Source organism: Conger conger, chromosome 4 (genome assembly GCF_963514075.1).
Source record: "Conger conger chromosome 4, fConCon1.1, whole genome shotgun sequence".
NCBI lineage: Eukaryota > Metazoa > Chordata > Actinopteri > Anguilliformes > Congridae > Conger > Conger conger.
The window spans coordinates 49,866,309-49,889,229 of record NC_083763.1 but is presented as its reverse complement, the minus strand read 5'-3'; the positions used below and the strand labels follow the sequence as shown (position 1 = coordinate 49,889,229).

Below are 22,921 nucleotides of genomic sequence, written 5' to 3'. Positions count from 1 at the left end.
ATAAAAGGAACCAGTAGCTGCCCAAATTGCACAGCGATCACTGAAACTACCAGTTCGCTTTCAGTAACAACAAGAAAATTATCTATTACTACTCAGCTTCCCAAAATTACAAATATCCACCTGAAGCACAATGCTTGTGCAATCGCTACTATGTTCGTATTGCCTATATTTTATATTTGTAAAATTATTCATAAAGCTAACTATAACTAATTTGCTTGTTGCTACCATAACAAACTGGTATTGTTTTATAATTAAGCGTTATGGAATGAGAACCCGTGATATATTGTGGATATTCGCACAGCTAGCCATTACACCTCCTAGCTGTGCCAATATCCATGATGGTAAATTTATTCTTCAGCCAAACAGTAGTTTATTGGTAGGTATGCAACGGTATTGTGAACTTTAGCTAGCAATAATGTATCCCCCACTCCTCTATCGAAGCAACGGTACTAACATTAGCTAACGGTAGTAGGAATAATGTATCCCCACTGCACTAACCTTAGCTAAGCAACACTATTGCAATAATGTATCTTCACTGCATTAACGTTAGCTAGCTTGCTAGTTTACGTTACACCAGACGACACTGACACACATATTTGTATAGACGTTTATCAAGACATTGCCAGACAATGTGCAGTTATTTAAATAACTCACAGTGCCCTTATGAGTCATCATTTACTTCGCCAGGGTTTGGTGGTCTTGCTGGTATTTCAATCCAAGGATGTTGCCTAAGTTGTATTTTTTTTGTTCCTACTCCTCTCCAAATCAAAGGACACTTTAAACTCACTCATTTTATTTTACTTTGGTAGGCTATGAGCCGTGAGATGATGATAGCGTCAAGTTACGTTCATTTTGATTACAAAGTAGATAACGGTGATCTACAAATGTAGAGTAATATCAGCAAATGTGTGAACATTCCATTTAGCCGTGTGTATATCGTGGATATTGGCACAGATGGAACGCAAACTGACCAATAGAGTCAATGGACCAGACCTATCAGTCGTATAACTAGATATAAATGGTAAATGGTAAATGGTTGGAATTTATATAGCGCCTTTATCCAAAGCTCTGTACAATTGATGCGTCTCATTCACCCATTCATACACAGACTCACACACCGATGGCTGCCATGCAAGGCACTGACCAGCTCGTCAGGAGCATTTGGGGGTTAGGTGTCTTGCTCAGGGACACTTCGACACAGCCTGGGTGGGGAACCGAACCAGCAACCCTCCAACTGCCAGACGACTGCTCTTACTGCCTGAGCCATGTCGCTTGTAGTCTTCGCTTGATATGTAGTCTTCGCTTGATAATAAGCATACAGTATACAGATTTTCAGTGATAGCTTGTCTGGAGTGCAATTTAGGCAGCTACAAAATCAGAACAAGTCCCCACGCCATTGGCTGTATCAGTTAGAACCCATTTTCAACCAATAAACTCTTGAATTGTTGTACAGCTGTACAATGTTTTGATACAGAGTGACGGTCCGACAAATGTACACTTTGAAACCCAAATTCAAGTCAGTTAGCCTTTTTAAATGATAGGAAGGGATTTAGTAATCTAAACCACAGGTCAAAAAATTATTGGCACGCCCAACATTTATTGTAGATAAAGTGAAATTGGCAATACAACTTTACTTACTTTAATTTAGTTAATCTCAGTCTAAAGGAACTATATTGTGTCATTCCATCACTAGATTATAAAAATGAGGTAATAAGCATGCAACATTCTAACCATCAGCATGGGAAAAGCCCTGTCAAGGGGCACAAACGGTCTTTACTGAGCATAATAAACAAAACCAAGCAACTTGAGTTTGCCAAACCTCACTGGAATTATGACTGGAAGAAAGTGCTATGGTCAGATGAGACCGAAATTTAAATAATTGAACACAGTAGTAGGAAATCTTTGCAGAAAATCTGGTGGAACTTGTTTTTTGGGGAAATTCTTTTATTGAATCATTAAATCATGTTGTAAAATAAAGCAGATGTAAATAACTGTTATATTTGTGCATATTTATGAAGGGTGCTTCTCGTTAGAAAACTAACTTGTGGGCACAAGATACTAAAATGATTAAATAGACGTGGTCAAGCACTTGGCCTAGTGGATAAGGCAAAGCAGTTACTAACTTGTGTGCACCAGCGCAGTTAATTCTTTTTTTTGCAATGTCTCTTTAGGGAGTCCGTAGGTTTCATATATTTCAATTTATTTTAAAAAATGGAAACTGAGTATACACAAACATCTGTAGTCCACTCCGAAAGTATTCGAACAGCAAGGCCAATTCCTTTTTGTTTTGCAATACACTGTATACATTTGGGCTCGAGATAAAAAGATGAACACGACACGACAGTTCAGAATTTCAGCATTTATTTCCTAGTATTTTATAAAAGTGTCATACTTTGACATACGCAGATGTTACTGTCATACCATTTACCGATAAAAGTATGACAGTTTTATGTCATTTGACAAAACATGCCATTTTGTTACTGTTATGTCATGTGTATGACAGTATCATGTCAGCCTTATGGTGATGGGTTCAAGTAATATATCATTGTTTACTGTGTATGTTAATTTGGATTTTACATCCGATTAACGTGTTTGTTTATTTTTATGATGACCACTTTATCGGACATCCTTTCAATTGTGCTAATTGTATATGTATGTGAAATTATGACATGTTGTGAATTATTTGGTTTAACCAGCAGCGCCAGTCCCATTACGGAGAATAATTCTACACAATTTGTTATGCACAATGACCATTTCAAGGATGCTTTACTGGTTTTACTCCAGTCAGTTGCGGAACAATAAGTGCCAGCAGATTGCTGCCCAGAGGTGTGTGTTCACTCTCCCAGTCGAAAAGAGCAATCCGTGGAACTCTGAGCTCAATACAAAGACCTCAAGAGGTCACCGCAGACACTGTTTCTCTGGAAAGACCATCCATCGAGTCTAACACCATTCTTTCTCTCTGATTAAGATCCTAGAAATGCGTTCTTCCTTTTTTTTCATGATAAATAATCAAATCTTTCCCACAGACACTAAAGTCGAATGAGGCTAACTCAGCTTCTGCACTAACTTTATCAGAAGTGTATGTAATCCGTACTGTGATACATGTATAGACTGTATGCTAACACAAAAGTGTCATCTCCATCTTCATAAATCAAATGAAAGAGGGATTACAGCAATTAGCAAGAGGCAATACAATTACAGGGAAAACACAGAGCCACATAAAATGTTTTGACATGCTACTGAGCTGTTTCCCATTGTCCTCTATCTGCATTTCCAGAGGTAGACGTGCAACATTACCTACTCAGCACAATCATTCTCCCACATCTACATTCAGGCAGTCTCACCGTTTACACTGCCGAGGCAGGAAGTTTCATGAAATGACACGCTTAAGGAGTTTGCTGAAGTATGTAATGGCTACATCGGTGGAAATTATCACGGTGCGTGACCCTGGACATAAAATCAATTAATATTATGGCAGAGGACAGACACGCCAACAATCCATAAAAAGAAGCGTCTCCAGGGACGGCCATTACCATGCACAGGGCTTAATTAGGGTGAAAGATGACAGGTTATTAGACTCACGATCCCTTCTACTGTAATCAGAGTCAGGACAGCGAAGCGGTTGGCTTGTAATGTTATTATTTCTCTTGATTGGCGCAATCCAGCGGCCGGTGTCGAGCCCAGGAACATCTGAAACAACCTTGCTGGCAAAGATCGTTCTCAGGGGACATGGCTGTTGGGATAGGGCTGCACCGCCGCGTAATGTTTACTGGTGGCGATGTGAAAACTGCACCCACCCCCCCAAAATGTGGCTCAATTATCCAAACTTCAGGAGCTGAAAAAACTGGGCTTTGCCGACTTGGCTCATTTAACGAAGGTGGCTAGACCAGCCTGTGAGCCAGCAGCACACAGCGAGCAGCACCGGCCCCACATAATGCATTCTGCACACGCGCGGGGCTGAAAGAGTCTCCATGTAAACACAAGCCTCATTTCACAGCGTATGATGATGTGACAAGGACAATCGAGGACATCGTATTGGACAAATGAAGGTCGCTCTGCTGGAGGGGCTGCGGTGCCGATCTCAGAGATCAAAGGTGAGTGAAACAGGGCGGCCCGCATCAGACGGAAATGGATCAAACTGCCACTGAGGACAAAGCGACACGGCCAACATCACGTTTGACAGCAAAGTCCTGAACGCGGCAGTGCAGCATTTGTGCTTTGACATGCTGTTGCTTTCCGGTCATTTGCATAGCCATCTGCTTAAGATGCCGAGGGCTTCCGACAACACGGACGCGTGGCTACGCTTTGACAAGTCAAAGTGACATGCTGTCTGAAAACATACAAAATGTTCCCGAGCATTAAATGGTGAGCGCTCCTGACAAACACAAACTAGTGCCTATGCTTTGATGTTTCAAAATGACATACTGCCATGAATGAAACATTACCTTTTAGTTGTTTCCAAACATTACCAAAGAGTGAACATGCAGGCAAAAATATTTTGATTTAAGAAAAATGAAACCTTGATGTTTGAATGCAGGCTATCATGACACAAAACTCATTTTTCTTCGTTGTGTGAAAGCCTGAATGACATGAATACATTATTTTGTTTCTTTGTTCAATTTTTTCTGTTTAACTAATTTCTTAGTCGGAGAGTTCTTGCAACAGCATTTCATCTGCGGAGGTGTAGATCAATGAAATTTACACTCTGGTCATGAAGCTACGCGTGAGGCTACGCTAAATCGGAAAGTGACACAGGCTGCTATGCGACTCTGGTCACTTGACACAACTAAATGCCAATTTCATGCCACAGTCACCTCGTCCCATTTTCATGTCAAAGTAATGCATTTTCTATCTCATCATGCAGTGTTTTTTGTGTCCTAATTACAATAGCTAGAATCAGAAATCAGCTAGAACTGGACGCCATTTTCTTCCTGTTTATACAGTTGGATCTATTGAAAAGCAAGGATTGTGCATTGTGCCACTTACCCCAAATATACAACACAAAGAATGGCCCAATGCAAATGCTAGTTGGTGTGATTCAAATGCTATTCTTTAATAATTAACATCAACAGACATTAACACAACAGGAGAGTTTTTGACTAACACCAGGGATTATCACAAAATACAGCAATATCTTTCTGAATTTGATATCTCAAAATAGGAAGCTACATATGAAAAGTCCAAATGGATTCTATGCTGGATAAAATAACACAAAGCTGCCACTATTTTAATACCATATGGGAACTATTTAATAGCTGTAGCCGTTTTTTTTTTTTTACCTGAATATTGATTCTGCCCTTCCTTAAGAATAAATATAGAGGAAGACAATGAGAATACCTTTGACAGAATAAACAGAAAGGGTTCAGTTGTACTGTACCTTTCCCGGCTTGACATTCTCACAGAGGAAGGTCTCGTACTCTATGGCGAAGACAGGGGCGTTGTCATTGATGTCCATCACCGTTATAACAATAATGCCCTTTCCAACTTGGGTAGGGTCCTCTGCAATGAAGAACACAAGGAGGAGGAAATATAGATAGAGCTGCATGAGCTAATTCATCATTATAAAACACAGAAAGTCACTGCTCCAAAGGGAGCGTTCTAATTAAGATGCCAGCCAGGCAGGCGGGCGTCAGGTTTCGCTGTTTGAGGAGTGAAGACAAGCACGGTTGGGCTCTCCGCAAGCCTGTTTTCATCAGGTTTACTCTTTTCTGCATACATTTCTCAAAATTATGATTAATCTTTTCATGATGTCACAAACAGGACATTTTCTTCCCCAAATCCTTTATTCGTTCTATTAGAGAATAACGTTTGAAATATCTTCCAACACAAGTACACTCAGCTACAAGCTGAGCACTTTTTTTTACTGGCAGGCCTCAGTAGATATCTCGCGAGAAAATTGAGATTCAGTGTCATGGTGTGATTGATGCCCCTATATCCACATTAACAGCATTACAATGTCATTTTCATCAGCATTACTGACGGATTTGACTGCGCTAACAGCAAGCCATCTGGAGCATGACAGAAATGGAGATTTTTTTTCCCCCTTTCCTTCCTAAAGTGGATACACGTAGGCGATACTGACACATCGCCCATGTGTAGACCTTATTGCTAGGTTGTGATTGATTTCAGCGCATCTCACTTTCCACTACACACATGGCAAATGCCCTTTTAGAGTGATTCATTGGGTAGCAAAATGGATGCCTTTGAAGGTTGAAACTTGCACTTTTTATTCAAACCCAAGGGGTGATGTCACCCCAAGGGGCCCATTACAGACATGCTTAAGCGCAGTGATATCAAGCTTGGCTTACCCTGAGTGAAAACTTCCATTGTTTGCCTCACCTCACTAGGGAAACACCAATGCCATTTTCAAATGCCTGTGAGACCATATCTTTGGTAGTAAGGTAGTAAGATCCAAAACACCACTGAACCTGCCACCAGGACCTGTTTTGGTTTGTGCTCTTCAGAACTGAACCACCATACATGTTTGTGTATGTGCACTAGGATATCCAACCTCCTTCTTACTCTGATTTAAGACCACACTGATATGTCCATATGACAAACTGCTACGGGATCAACAGACAAGGACAATCTCATAGCAATTCCACTTTTTAAGTCATTCTGTGACTCTGGTAATCATTAGGCTCCCCTTAGTGCCAACGTAACATTCCCCTGCTGTCTGAACCAAAGCCTATGACAGCATATCAATAGTCTAAAGTCAATAGTGTTTTCTATTTTAAGTACAAAACAAAATGTGCAACAGCCATATTTTGAACCAGCTCAAAGCCATACCCTTAGTACACATACACTTCCAGATTCCAATGAAAATGACTCATATGTGGATTTTAATTATTGTTAAAAACCAACTAAATAAATGTCAAGAACAGCTTCAGTTTGTTTCCTGCTTGCTTCCTGAGAAGGTGGAGGAGGAGTTGCTGTGATTAATTATAAAAAAATTTTTTTCCAGCATAGCAGCGGTTGGAGAGCATTGTGACTGCTAAAATATACCCACAGGAAATGATATACTTACATGACATTACAATGATAGACAATACACTGACATATGGGCCTTTTGCATTGATGCAATAAAAAAAGACAAGTGCAACCTGAGGGCATAGAATTGTTGTTTCTGCTGTGCTGTATGCAGATGAAAGTCAATGTAAGTTATATCCCAGCTTGAATCAGCATGTTCTGCCAGACAGGGGATATTTTGTTTGAGAGAAAAAAACACTGCTATAAATATTAAGGCATTCTGTACACTAGGACAAAAGCCACTGTCAGAACACAAAGGCTGATGAGTGCATATGCTGGTCATGTCTGCATGTTTTGTCCCAGAAGGCAGCAGAATGCAACTAAATTCTCTGCTTCTGAATCATTTTAATGGTTTAATTTAATGATGGTTTCACTGCACAAAGGCACTTCAAAATCTGTGTTTTATTACAACCGTAATGTGACAGGATTTGCTGGAGCCAAAATATATGTTATCCAGTCAGAACAAAGGTCCAAAATGTGATTCGCAGGTCAGCTGAATGTCACATCACACATTCTAACCAAAGTCAAGACCACAACCTCTTCAAATAAGTAAGTCAGTGTTTCACCCTGCTGTGCATGGTTGAGATTCTATTTAACCATCGAGGTTGCCAGGGGGCACTTTTTTTGTCTTATACCTGTGCACTACTTGGGAGGTGGCTAGCACAAATATTACTTCATGATCACCTCTCCAGATCACTCTGTGGACTACATCTAAGCTAGAGGAGACTTGAATGGAGTCAAAGTAAGATGCACATGTGTGATAGTTTAAAGGTTTTTAAGCTTACTTGGATGCCTACTGCTTCCATGCTGATAATTTTTTTTACATTCATGCATCATGCATGCATACATAAGTGACATATGTACAAATATACATACGTGTGTGTGCATGAATGAGTGTGTGTAAAAAGAAACATGTCTGGTTATATGTTACATGCAGGGAAGCAGTCGGCCCCCAACAGCGGAGCTGGAAACCTTGGAACATCTGCCGAGCACGTGAGCGCCCCAGGAAACAGGAGAATAAATAACAATTAAGTGGCGCTTTTTCTGCCTATCATCCCAATCGATATTCCTCCCAGCCTCCGCTGCAGGCGTCCTGCGAGGGGCCGCGGGTCTCTCCGCCGAAGGTCGGCGGTGAAAGCTGAAGACGCGCGGCGGGGGAAAAGGGGGAGCCTGAACCATCCGGAAGAATTAGGGAAAGATTCAATCAAACTCCACGGCCTCCGGAGGAGCAGAGAACCGACCGCCGGCCCACCCCCCACCCGCCGATGCCCAACCCCCAGCCACCCCGCCCGGGCGGCTCTGCGGGAAAAGCATCTGTTCTCGGTTTGTCAGATCCGCTTCGCCGCAGAGGGAGATGAGGTGCGGCAAATGAGCCGAGCGGTTACCACACGTAAAATATTGACCGCCACTCCCTCCATCACCCATCCCCCCCCCTCACACACACACACGCATCTCCCCACAACCACTACTTCTACACCAAGAAGTGAGGTGAGGAAGAGAATGACGCTAAGCAGAATATAAACAATATCAAACATATACAGTACTGTGCAGAAGTCTTAGGCACCCTAGACTTTATTATATACAGTGGGCTCAATAATCATTGGCACCCCTCACCAGCAATGCACAAACAAGGCTTAAAAATAAAGAATAATATAATTATAGAGAAAGGTAATACACCAACATGTGCCTAATACTGTACTTTATTAATGTTTCAATGGAAACAACCAAAATCATAACAATCATTTAATAAAAAATAAATTTCAACAAAATCAAGGTTTCAGAATTATTGGCACCCTTCACCTAGTACTTAGTGCAACCACCTCTGGCAAGGATAACAGCATGGAGTCTCTTCCTGTAATTTTTGACAAGATTAAGGAACACATTTGGAGGGATTGTGGACCATTCCTCTTTGCATATCCTTTCAAGATCCTTCACGTTCTTGGGTTTGTGCTTATCAACTGACCTCTTCAACTCAGCCCACAGGTTTTCGATTGGATTGGATCTGGTGACTGAGATGGCCATTGCAGAACGTTGATTTTGTTGTCACGGAACCATTTCTGTGTGGATCTTGAGGTGTGTTTTGGGTCATTGTCTTGTTGGAAAGTCCACCTACGACCAAGTCCCAGACTTCTGGCAGAGGGAACCAGATTTTCAGCCAAAATTGCCTGATACTTGCTGGAATTCATTATGCCATCAATCCTAACCAGTGCCCCTGGACCTCTGGAATTAAAACAGCCCCAAAACATGACTGACCCACCACCATATTTCATATTTCAGGTACTTCTCCTTGTATGCATCTCTGTTCCTACGCCAAACATACCGATGCTGTATCTGACCAAAACGTTCAATTTTGGTCTCATCTGACCAGAGAACCTTGTTCCAGTCATAATGTAAATGACGTTTGGCGAACTCCAAGCGCTTTCTTCTGTGTCTTGTGGTCAGAAAAGACTTTCTTCTGGCAACCCTTTCAATGAGGCTGTGGTTATGGAGGTGGCGTCTGATGGTGCTTTTTGAAACCTGGTGACCCCAAGATGCCACCAAGGCCTGCAATTCTTTCACTGTGATCCTTGGGGATTTTGTTGCTTCTCTCACCATTCTCCTCAGTATCCTGGGGGGCAGAATGCAGTTGTGTCCTCTACCCATGAGATTTCCAACAGTTCCATATCTTTTGAACTTTTTTATAATTGCTCTGACAGTGCTCAGTGGCATATTCAATTGTTTGTGAATTTTCTTGTAGCCATTACCACGTTTATGAAGGTCTACGACCATCTGCCTCTTTTGAACTGCCAATTCTTTTGTTTTCTTCATGGTGTTGGATGACAAAGGGATATTGCATGTGTGTTACCTCATTTTTATACCCTAGTGAAACAGGAAGTGATGTAATCACTCAATACAGTTCCTTTACATATAGATAAACTTAAATAAGTAGAATTTAATACCTGGTTTAATTTCGGTAGGTGTTATTTACAATAATCTTTAAGGGTGCCAATAATTGTGAAACATTGATTTGGTGGAAATTGATTTTTAATTAAATCAGTAAATGATTTTGGTTGGTTCCATTGAAACATTAATATAGCACAGTATTTATCACATGTTGGTATTTCGAGTCTATAAATATATTGTTTAGACTTTTTTTGAGTATTGTTTGTTCATTTTCTGTCAGGGGTGCCAATAATTTTTGAGCCCACTGTATATGTTAATTTATTTGTATGTGTTAGTATAAAAGACCACATTTTGGATTTCCAAATATTCATTTTCCAAAAGATGTAATTTTTTGACATTTTTTGTATTTCATTTAAAAAAGTAACGTATTACTGTAAGCAATTAACTACTTTTTACATAAAAACTTGATCAAGGCTGTCTGAGATCAGAAGCAAGGAGCCAACCAAAGTCTGCAGAAGAACTGTGGCAAGTTCTCAAACATGCTTGGAACAACCTCCCTGCTGAATGTAATACCGGTGCCTAAGACTTCCGCACAGTGCTGTATGTTATACAATGAATATGAAAAAGAACACGACGGGCCAAGTTGGGTTAAATGGCTCATCGCCGTCTCACCTTTTTATGTTCGAATGTTCAAAGAAGAAAGGGACAAAAAAAGGCATATTCTTCAGAGTAGTATCTAACTTATTGACGCCATAATGGATATTGAGAGCTGTTCTCTGGAAATACTGTTGTTCTCAGTTCTAACAATTATCATTTAACAAGTGTACTTAAAGTTATTCTCAGTGAGGACTTTATTAGGTATTAGGACTATATTAGGACTTATTGGTCTTCTGCTGCTGTAGCCTATCCACTTCGAGGTTTGACGTGTTGTGTCTTCAGAGATGCTCTTCTGCATACCACTGTTGTAAGGTGTGGTTATTTGCATTACTGTCACCTTCCTGTCAGCTTCAACCAGTCTGCACCTTCTCCTCTGACCTCTCTCATTAACAATGCGTTTTTGGCCAAAAAATTGCTGCTTATTTTTTTTGTCACAAGAGATCAGCAGTTTAGAGATACTCAAACCACCTTGTCTGGCACCAACAATCATTCCACGGTCAAAGTCACTTAGATCACATTTCTTCCCCATTCTCACATTTGGCCTGAACAACTGCAGCTGGATCTGCATGCTTTTATGCATTTAGTTGCTGCCACATGATTGGCTGATTAAATATTTGCATTAACAAGCTGGTGTACAGGTCTACCTAATAAAGTGCTCACCGAGTCTATAATGAAATATGACAACATCCATCCATCCATCCATCCATTATCTGAACCTGCTTATCCTGATCAGGGTCGCAGGGTACTACCCACTGCACCATCCGTGCCGCCCAATATGACAACATTTCACATACAACTACTAGACAATGAATCCTGGTAAAGACATTTGTTAAACCAGCCTAAATGCATTCCACATGAATTTCCTTTAAAAGGCTGATTATAACAGTTTTGTACGTCAAACCTGCTTTATTTTCTCGTGTAACAACTGGACGCATCTTTTAGATTCAATAGTCCAAGCCTGTTTTTGAAACAAATCTTTATAAAGTGCTGCTTTCACTACGACATAAGATGGATATCTGCCCAGTTCCAGAGCACAAAAGGCACCTTTTATGACATCTCAATGAGTTTCCAGCCAAGGGGCAGCAGTCTTATTTGTGTAGCTCAGCTCGCTCAGAGTGCGAGCCTGCTCTGACTCAGCCTTCTCCCGGGCTGCCGTGTCTTGAAGTGACTTTTAAGTGGACAAATTAAAATTCCCCATCACTGACAGTGATAGAGCCCCAAGGTTCCCATAGCAACCTACATGTCTCTGCATCTTAATGTCGGTGAAGATGGGGGGGTGACGTGGGCAGTGGTTGGTATGACAAAAGAAATGCTCTGTACTCACGACTTTCCATGGCGAAAATGGTGATGTTGTGCACGGCGTTGACTTCTCTGTCCAGAGGTTTGGCTGTGCTAATAACTCCAGTCATGGCATCAATGTTGAAAAACCTCTCCAGGTCGGTATTGCGGTCTATGGAGTATCTGAAAGCCCCAGACAGCTTTTAGCATTCTTAGTATTTCAGTAACTCAATAGGAATACATGCATTCATTTTTTAGGTCAAGTTCGGCTTGTATTTCAAGAGTTCCACAATGTAAAATACTGAATGGACACCAAAGACATAATGTGTCCAATTCTGACAGCCAAAATCCAGTTTTTGAATCAGAGTCAATGCTGCCAAAGCTGTAATTATGTGGATTAGACCTTCAGATATTAATCACATACTTGTTATTTTAACACCTTAAGTATCGCCCCTCGACACAAGCTTGAAAATGACATACCCAAAATAAAATGGTTACTATTCTTGAACCATTTTGACTACAGGCATAACCCTGAGTCAGAATTACTCCAAATATGACAAAAATAAAGTTACAGAAGCTCAAACACAGTGCAAGTGGAAGCTTTTTTGTGAAAGCATTTTTGTATGATGCTTCATCATAAGCAAAATAAAAAAAGTGTTGTTGCTGATTAGTGTAATAGAACAGCAGCCCCCCCCCCCAAACAATTTATTTTTTGAGAAAACAAAACAAGCAGTGTGTGCTGTTTTTGGCATCACCATCATTACACATTCATCTGTAACTGGCCCTGAAGCAGTCCATGGTGTTATCCTGCACGAATAACACATTCATGAGTCCTTCCAGAAAAGAACAGGCAGGCGCCAGTCAATAGGGAACAGGTTAGTCAGGTGATGTATGCGCCTACAGCACAAATCCTTTGTGGAGTGACGTAGCCAAAACCATGCCAGTATCGACTGAGGAAGACAGCTCCACCCGCAGTCGATAATCAGCTTTAGTGTTTCCCAAGGAGCAAGGGTTTCAGTCGATAAATTATCCCCCACCTCATCGTGTAAGAACGGCTACTCTGGTCAATCGAGTGCTTGCAGGGTGCCTGTACCAGTAACATGAAGTGTGCTAATCTTCCCAAAAAAATTACTCCACAATTCAGCTGGTATGGACTTCAAAATGAAAGATAAAGGCAACAGGCTGAACAAAAATGACCCGCCACTATGTTTAACAGTTTCAACTTGAAATTTGATGACAAAATGGAAAAATAGAAATTCAATTAAGCTGCTTTATTTTAGGGGTTCAGTGAAGGCGGGTCATTTCCGACCCTTAGGACAAGGGGAGTATACAGAATGTTAATACTACACACGGGTTAAGGGGTCCCTCATGCTACTGTAGTCCGTGCTCTACCAAATTGAGCTTGCTGCCAGGATGGGACAACGCTAAAAATACATTCAAATTTGGCATTCAAAATAGGGAGTCTGAAAACTCAAAATAGTCTGTGCTCCACCAAATTGAGCCTGCTGCCAAGATGGTACAACTCTAAAAATACATTACAATTTGGCATTCAAAATAGGGAGTCTGAAAACTCTAAATAGTCTGTGCTCTACCAAATTGAGGTTGCTGCCAGGATGGCACAACTCTTAAAATACATTAAAAATTTGGCATTCAAAATAGGGAGTCTGAAAACACAAAATATGTTTTCAATAAAAGAAAAGGTTGAGCAATAGAAATATTAATAATCTCACCTGATGGCACTGCTGGAGGCGTCGGGGTCATGCGCAGAGACGGTCCCGATGATGGTGCCCACCTTAGCGGCCTCGGAGACCACCATCTTGCTGAGCGGAGAGGAGAAGATGGGCGGCTCGTCCACATCTTCCACCGTCACCCGCACAGTGGCCGTGTCGCTGAACGGGCCCAGGCTCAGGAACTGCGGGTCAATGTGCCGGTTGGTTGCCTCGATCCGCAGGGAGTAGCCTGCCTTTGTCTCAAAGTCCATGGGCTATAGATTTGTGTGTAGAAAAATCACACATGAAAAAAGGTCAAAGAAGGCAAAAGACTGTAAAGATATCTGGATCTGGAAAGGAAAGACATTCTTCAGTTGATGCACTCCAAATGCATAGCAGACAGCCTCCCAGTATCATTGGCAGTATTTGAGTACATAGTGACCAATGTACTGTATCACTAGCTCATGCAAATGCATTTTTCATCCAGATATTTGTATTATCTTGTGTGGCAAGAAGGAAACACATGGACAGTTATTAAAGAGAAAGCCTCAAACATTTATATTTTAATTGAGGCTTTAATTTGTTTCCTGTGTTAGATTCATGAATCTCAAATAAATGCTTTTGAGATTGCATACATGGCAATGTGACACAATTGACGGTATGATATTCTAGGGTCTTCTTTCATCTCGGCAGGAATTGCCTGAAATGAGAACATTGAGACATGACTTCTGCGACCATTAGCAATTCATTCTGCCAGTCGCATTCATTGCTTTCAGCAATAAAACAAAGATGGGCAGAGGGAGTCAACGGCTTTGGCAGCGGTTCAAAGATGGAGGTCACAGATTTAAAGCTGTTGCATTAATAAACTTGCCTTTATTTCTGCGAGAATGAGTAATGCAGAGAGAGACGTTTTCATCATCTTAAATCCCTTGGACATAGTCGGTGGTTACTGGTGGTGCTGAATCATCCATAGCACGAATGGATGTGGTTGATTTTACAATCTATTTCAACAACTTTGGCTGATCTATAAATGCTTTTGTGCCATCCAGGCATTTGGCCTTGGCCCAGCAATGCATTACTACAGGTATGCTACCAGCTGTAGCAAATACCAACTAATGAATAAGTCTGAATAGATAAATGGATGGGATCCCAGATACCCTAGGGTATTAAACAATCAAACTGCACTTTCTAAGTATTAAGGGCATTTATTAAGAGCATATTGGTTATTTATCTATTTGCTCATTTCAGTAACAATCTTCTGCAATGAACGAGCCCTTTCAGAAAGGTTAGAAATCTTTCAGAAAGGTTAGAAATATTTTATGCTTATTTACCGGGACTCAGTTACATACAATCCATACCTTTTGCAGAGCTATGACTCCTTCCTGCGTGTCTTTGTCCGTGGACACTTTAAACATCCCGAGACCGTCTCCGTCAATAATCCTGTAGTCCATTTCTGCGTTGGAGCCAATGTCGGCATCGGCTGCCTTTATCTTGGCCACCACGGATCCCACGGACTGGGTCTCTGGTACTGTGTATTGATAGGACTCTGCAGAAAAACACAACACAGTTATCAATGAGACTATTTTATCACACGGCTATTAAACTCTGTCCATGCTAGCTTCATTTTTACCTCTTCTCCACAAGACTGGACCTGTCTTATTGATGGACGTCGTTTCCCTTCCCACGCTCTAGATGCCTTCTGCTCGTTTGGTCACATGTTCTCAAAGCTATTTGTACACATCGCTCAGAGTAATCGGTTGACGGTCCTCCTTTATTCGCTTTAAAAAAGTTTTTCCCGTACGGGGACTTTGAACAATCCAAATACAGTACCGCTCTGGTGTGCTGTTTCGGGTAGAGAGAGGAGTGTGGGGCCAGTACGTTTTATTTACAGGTTCATTCATCATTCACATTTGGCTTACTGCTGTAGGGCTTCTGTGGGTTCTTTCTGATCAGGAGTACTTGCACTCCCAGACTCATGCGATACAGTTCATGTGAAAGCAACGCACGTCCATCGCAAGACAAAATAATTTCCATTTCGCTTGCCCCGGGTGTTTATTGCTCTGTCTCTACTCTGTGGCTGTGAAAAGCTGTATTTACATTGCCCATGAATGAGTGTGGAAGCCTTAACACCTTATCCCCCTTATCTACTACCTGAGATAACCAGAAAATACAGCTTTGAGTGCTGGACCTGCACATTTTTGGATAAATAAAAATGTAAAAGGGAATGAGTAGAGCCTGCCCGCAGTTTCGAACAGAGAATGGATTTGTTTTCGTGAGGCCTTCACCTGGTATCCTGAACCACCACAAACAGGATTACATGCTCCTTCTTCCCCTAAATCATATTCATAATCATATTCTGCCCAATTGTAGCAGCGATGCTCGTCTCCCTGTTATTTACACCGGCGTTTCCATCAGTCGCACTCCCAGTGCTAATATCCTGCCGATGCTGTTCGCTTGTGCGTAATCTTTGTGATGGTTTTTTAATTTACCATGGAATTAATGGCTGTTCCATGTTTTCCTGTTTCCCACCCTCCCACACCCGGGCACACAATGTCACACGCGGGATTGTTTGGGCCATTGTGGTCCCCTCCTACATCTCTGATCTCTGATCTCTACCTATATTTCGCGCCCAGGTCACTGAGGTCTTCCACCCAGCTGCTCCACTCTTTTCCTCAGTCTTGGCTAAAGCTGAAGGGTGACAGGGCTTTTGCTGTGGCCGCACCGAGACTGTGGAACAAATTGCCTCTCTCCATCAGGTCTGCAGCATCCATATACACCTTCAAATCCCAGCTCAAATCTCACTTCTTTTCCCTTGCTTTTAATTCCCCATGAGAACTGTCTTTGTTGTTGTTTTTGTTGTATCTTTATTATCACTATTACTATTACTATCATTATTGCAGTACTGTGGGTTTCGTTTTTCCACTGTTTTTATTTTTTACATGTACAGTAATTACAAATTGTACAGCACTTTGGTAGATGGTAGTCATTTTAAATGTGCTTTATAAATAAATATGACTTGACTTGACCTTGGCTCCGTGTGTGGATTCTCAGACACAATCAGCACTGGTCACTGGGCACCAAGAGACCTTGTGGGCATCACGAAAACCCACACCACAACATGTCTGCACTTGTTTTAAAGAGTGTCTACCACTTCCTGAGCCAGACTCTCCTTCCAGAAGTTCGACGATTGACTTCATTACAGTTCTGTGGTCAAAACTACTGAGACTTTTGGTAATCCACATTATCAACACAGGCACCTTGTTGTTTTGAATCCAGACACGTAGCCTGGTGGCTATTAGAAGGGGGGTTACATAGGTTGATGGTAAAAGTGTCTGATTGATCCATGTTTTCAAGCTCTCCTAGAAAGAGCCTTGAAGCTTTGACTGAGAGAGAGCAAAGGCCTTTACTCCTGGGGGAAATGTGATTGAAGTCTTTGCATTAAACAGTGAGTATAAAAGCATCTTTTTCTGGCTATGAAAACCACAACACGCCAAAGGATATTTTAAATAAACATTGTAAATACAGAGCTGAATGGGTGCTGGATCAAATAAATTTATCAAATAGAAATTAAAAAGGATCACGAAAATAAAAATAGGAGGCATCTATATCAATCATTTACATATCATTTGGCCACATTCTACTTAATAAAAACATAAATGCTAGTATACATTCAATCCAATAACTCTGGCCAATGATGTACACTGCAAAGCGGAAGGAGATACTGTAGCTATGAATCAGGAGATTAAACCATCTTGACTCTGTCAGATGAATGTTGTCTCAGAATAAAGTTTTACAAGGTGAATTCACATTTCAGGGAATTAGTGACAGGCACAGGATGCAGTGTTTATTGATCTCTAAAATGGGTGACAGGTCACACAGCGCGCGCGTATCGTAAAAAAGGATTGGATTTAACGTTGTAAAAAGAGCAGAGTGCGATTCGCTTATAAACCCCGGGCGGGAGCCGGAGGCGGCAAGCTTCGGAAAACGCGGAGAGGTCACACATCGGCGGTGAGGGGCGGTCTTACTGCGAGAGAAGCGTGGCGGGTTGTCGTTCACATCTGTGAGCGTGACAGTGACGGACGTGGTGCCGGACAGCCCCCCCATCTGTCCCACCATGTCCTTGGCCTGGATGACCAGCACGTACTGGTCACGAGTCTCCCGGTCCATGTTGGGAAGCGCCGTTCTGATTATGCCTGTTGTGGAAAGAAGAAAGAGGAGGCGGGGGGGGGAACTGTTTTTGACATAAACTGTGTGATTCAAAGAGAGAACTGTGTAGTCTTATACTGTAAACTCATTTTAATATTACCTGTTTGTGTGTATAAATTATTATACCTATTCACATAACACGATAACAACAATGTACTTAAGCTTAGAAAACGTCTATGCATATTCATAGGTCCCACTTATCCTTAACTCGAGATAATGCAAAATTGGTAAATTCTGTTAAAAGGTACTTTCACTAGAGTGAAAATTATAAGGTGTGAAGACACTGGTCACACCTTTTATGGTTGACAGAGCCCCTCCACCCTCTGTCCCTATTTGGTATATGCCAACCCCACTGATAAAAAAAAAAGTCAAATTGAAGCAGTAAACACCATTCCTGGCAGGATCAGGGCCTGCGTTAATTTGAAAACTGACAAAAGGCAGCAAGCACGATTTATTGGTTTGTACCCCTACTCCCGCCATCTCCCTTAATAAAATGCCGCAAATTACAGCATACCACAAAGAGTGATAAATCTCACACCCACACGTTGCATTCTTATGATATTTCCAAAGGAAGCCAGACCTGTGGCTGCAAATGATCCACGGCACACTCATGGCGTCGGACTAAATTCACAAAAACGGGGGAGGATTGTCTTTCAAACAGGTATCTCTCCACTGGTGCCTGTCTTTCATTGTTAATCGACTGCTGCTCTTCTCAGTGATTTTTCATTCCTGTTCTTTATCTTTCTGCTGATGCCATAGAAGCCATTAAGATGAAAAGCACTGCTGGCAAATTTACCAAATTAAACAATTATGGGAATTACACAGAGAGCGCCACTGATCTCTCGCTCTTTATTCAAGACCTCTGATACGGAGCGGGGGAATCATTATGGAGCAGGTTGTTTTCCCCGCGGTCCCCCGCCCTCGGCGAGACCGAATAGGTGATATAGAGCTCATTAAAGTGCATGCCGTCGACTGCGACAAAGGAGGGCGTGGGTAGTGGTGGTGGTGGGGGGGGGGGTGTAGGGGAGCGAAATGAATGAAATGAGAGGGAAAATAGCTGAGCCCATGAGGCTGTGTCAAACTAAGAAAAGATAACCTGCCCTGTGTGATTCTTACCTCCAGCTATATAGCCATACACAGTAAGCTCCATAATGTTTGGGACAAAGTTTATTTGCCTCTTGATTTGGCTCTATACTCCGCAATTTTAGATTTGTTATCAAACAATTCACGCGTGTTTAAAGTACAGATTCTCAGCTTTTATTAGAGTATTTTATATATCTTTGGTTTCACCATGTAGAAATTAGAGCACCTTCATACATAGCCCCCCTATTTCAGGGCACCATAATGTTTGGGACATAGTAATGTTACTTAAATTAAAGTGTTTTTCACTTTGTCACATATCTTTTGCATGCAATAACTGCTTGAAGTCTGTGACTGATCATCACCAGGTGTTCAGGCATCTTTGATGATACTATGCCAAACCTGTACTGCAGCCATCGTCAGCTCATAAAACATGCTGAAGGGATAAACAGTGTTGTATATTCTACATGAAACCAGATAAGGTGTATAAGAACACCTTTTTATAAAAGTTGATGATCTGCCCTTTAACCACATCGGAATTATTTCATTAAAAATAAAAAATCAGAGCATGTTCAGAGCAAAATCAAGAAAAAATATATGAACTTTGTCTCACTGTACATTTTAAATTACTAAATTTAAATTAAGACTGTATAACCCCATAGACTGTAAATAATACTGTATACTCAATATTATAGAACAGCAACAACCTACATTAAACCATTATCCTGAGCTGAAGAAGGATATTTTTCAGAGCACAGAATTGGCATCTCCATCAACTTCAAAAAAGAGTCAGCATTGATGATAGAGCACATACCTATGCTTTGAAGGAGTTCTCTGAAATTGACGGCTCTATTTAGATAAATTTGATAAAGGGTGCCAGTGTGCTAAACTTTTCAATTCATGAAATAATATTTTCCTTGGATATGCAACCCTTTGTTGCAAAAGACAAGTCACTGTGCTAATATATTTTCACTAGACATAGTTTACTTACCTTGCAGCTTGGTTGACAGTTTGAAAGTGAAATTTCAATTTATACAATGCAAATGGCTAGCTTTAAAAAATTGAGAAGTATTAAAGTCTTAAGTGATAATATGTAAATCATCCCATAAATTATAAATGCAAAAAACTTTCAACACTCTCAAGATGACCGGGCATTGTTAATCTGACACTTCATCCCAACATTCCTGACAGCTGCTCTCCTTTTCTCACATCTTTTAGACAAGAATTCAAAACACCAATAGCTTGTGACTGGCTATGTCTCTACACCTTCATGCCCCTTGTGAATATAACTTTTTTCTTTCCTGCTCTCTTGCAATAAGTTCTCCAGACTTTTTTTCTATATACCAATCCATCTGTCTGTCATCTGCCTATCCATCTTTACATCAATCTGTTTTTGCACAGTGTAGCCCAGGTGCCAATTAAATATCATCTGCACAATAGTGTCTCCTTTCTTGTTGTGATGCCTGTGAACCATGCCGAAACAGTTTAGACAGCACACGGCTTCCATCCAACTGAGGTTATTCCCGTTTTCAGACAAGCAAGCTGCACACAAGTCGCATGAGCAAACCTCAACCTAAATTTACCGTCAATTTCCGTCATTTTTCAACAAAGACGGGACGAGAAAAGAGCTGCCAGACATAATGTTTGCTAGAGTATGTCTCAGTAAACAATAAACAAATGAGCAAAGCTGTAACGTTCGGCTTAATTACATGAATCCAACTGAAACTATTTGTTCTATTTCATTCCTCGCGACGGATTTCATTTTCAAATCCTCTGAACATCCAATTCATGTCCAGGTGAGTAAATACTTGATTTGCGACTGTTAATGTTCATTCCGACTTTTTGCTGACTGTTCATTATAATTTTTTAATTGCACGATTGGTCTAAATTATGTATCAATAAAGACCACGCTTGCCATTAGTAATGCCTTTAATGTTAGCAATTTATTTTGTAATCTGTTATGTATTCAAGCATACAGTATATTGTATGCGTTGTCTAGTGGGCAAGAGTGTAACCTGGCGGGATATTTTTCAAAAACCATAAGTACTTGATCTTTTTAATCAAATAACATACAATTTTCTTTGGGGTTCCCCCCCAACTCCCGACCCACCTTTCCCAGCACCACAGCATCTAAGCCCTCCAAAAAGCCAGGGAAAAACCGGCCAGTGTATGCACTTACGCATACGTTGAACTGCCAGCCTTCGTAGGCCTGACAACCTTTTTGTCTGTCATGATGGTCAGAGTAAGGTCAGAGCCCTGCCGAGGCTGTCTCAGATGACTTACCACGGAAGGATAAATGCACTGCGGCTACCTGTTCTTCACCATGTGCCCTAGCCTGTTCCTATAGGGTCAACGTAGCTGCTCATGATGAGCTTGCAGTGGCTGTGTTACCCTAGCCTTTTTGCATAAGATGGATGAGTTAACTTGTGACTATGTTGTGTTCTCTGAAGATCAGGGGGAAGGAAATAGAGCCAGAGTTATGCATGTAAATATGGTTCTATGAATTCCGGAAGACAATTAAGAGTTCCCTGTCGCTCTGAGACTTGCTAGAAGATTCTGTATGAATAGGTGCGTAGATTATGTATTTATGGGAGGTGTACTGCCTTACGTCATGTACTTCAAAGGTTACTTTGTGGTTACAAGATCGTAACCTGCGCATACGTGATATGGGCGTGACAAGATTCACTGCTTTTTAGCACTGTCCTCTGATGGTCATCCAGAATTCATAGAACCGCTGTTAACTCCGAATCCATAGAACCGTTGGTTCAGCCTTTTTATTTTTGTTTCTTTTTCAATTATTATCTATTGATGACCTAAGATGAATGTGCACTTCAAATTAAATAAAACATTTTATGAACACACTAAGGTTGAGAGTCTTGAGGAAAGATTTTGAAATCCTTGGGAACCTGCATGACATGTTGAAGACAGCTTTGTTTGAGTTAGATATTACTGTATATGCTTTAATGGTGCCAGAAGCCCTTGACCCTTGACAGACCCACACAGTGTTACCAATACAGCTGAACCCTCACAAGGCTTCAATGTTCTGTGCTGTCAAAGTGAGGGCTATGGCCCCGTCCCAATTTCTTCCCCTTGGTTTTGCTTGCACCTTTAGTCACTGTCACTGAAACATACTGATTAAACTCCCAGCCTGTGCATCACAGTGACATGCCAGTATGCCTCTGGTGCAAACCGCATTTTTATTTACCTGGCCCGGGCAGCAATTATGGCCACCATTTATGCTAATAGCGTACAAACCTGAACCTCGCAAAAATATATGAATGCATTGAAACTTAATTTGATGTATGTCGGTATAAACTCCAGATGTAGAAAGACTCAGAGAAGACAAATGTGGGTTCACATTTGAATCGAGGGGCCGACATCCATTCCCAGTGCTCCCATACATTAATCGAGAACTGGGAACTTAGGAACTAATTGCAATCAGCATGTATAAGATTCGCTGTGATACAGAGCACAACCACCTTAGCTGCAAAGCACCTTCTTTCATTCTGTTCTTTCTGTCACATTTATCAAGGATGGGGTGGGGAAGATGGCACTTTAATGTGATTATGCGGGTCAGCTTGCATATGACTTGCAACTCATGCCAGCAAACAAGCCTGAGCTCTCAGGGACAGCACAGAAGATTGCTTCAGATGCTGTCGGCGAAGCCTTTTGATCTATACGCTTTTCAATCTGAAACACAACCGTTGTTTTCCTGCCCAGGTGGTCACACAAATTCTGCAACAGGACAAACAGTTAGGCCATAGTTTGTAAGAGAATGTTTTAAAGTGTTTAAAAAATTGAGCTACGTCCAAAATTAACTATTCATAACATCTTCCATAATTTAGGCACTGGAATAATTTGAAATAGAAGGGCTATTTAAGGTCCACATAAAAGTCTAAATATGCTGTATATACACTCAGTAAGCCCTTAATTAGGTATATATTCAATGTATTATTTTGAGTTATTAAGTCTTCTGCTGCTGTAGCCTATCCACTTAGAGGTTTGATGCATTGTGTGTTCAGAGATGCTCTTCTGCATACCACTGTTGTAATGTGTGGTTATTTGTGTTACTGTCACTT

General features: G+C 41.2%; 1 protein-coding gene across 1 annotated transcript in view; it reads right to left on the bottom strand.

Annotated features, from left to right (window-relative positions):
• Nucleotides 1-22,921, bottom strand: part of LOC133126006 (cadherin-7-like) — a 112,728-nt gene that overhangs the window by 18,855 nt on the left and 70,952 nt on the right. The window contains exons 5-9 of the mRNA XM_061237790.1: nt 17,582-17,749; nt 14,915-15,102; nt 13,578-13,831; nt 11,894-12,030; nt 5,378-5,499 (exon numbers count right to left, since the gene is read on the bottom strand). Coding sequence (XP_061093774.1) covers nt 5,378-5,499; nt 11,894-12,030; nt 13,578-13,831; nt 14,915-15,102; nt 17,582-17,749 — 869 coding nt within the window. The remainder of the gene's footprint in view (nt 1-5,377; nt 5,500-11,893; nt 12,031-13,577; nt 13,832-14,914; nt 15,103-17,581; nt 17,750-22,921) is intronic.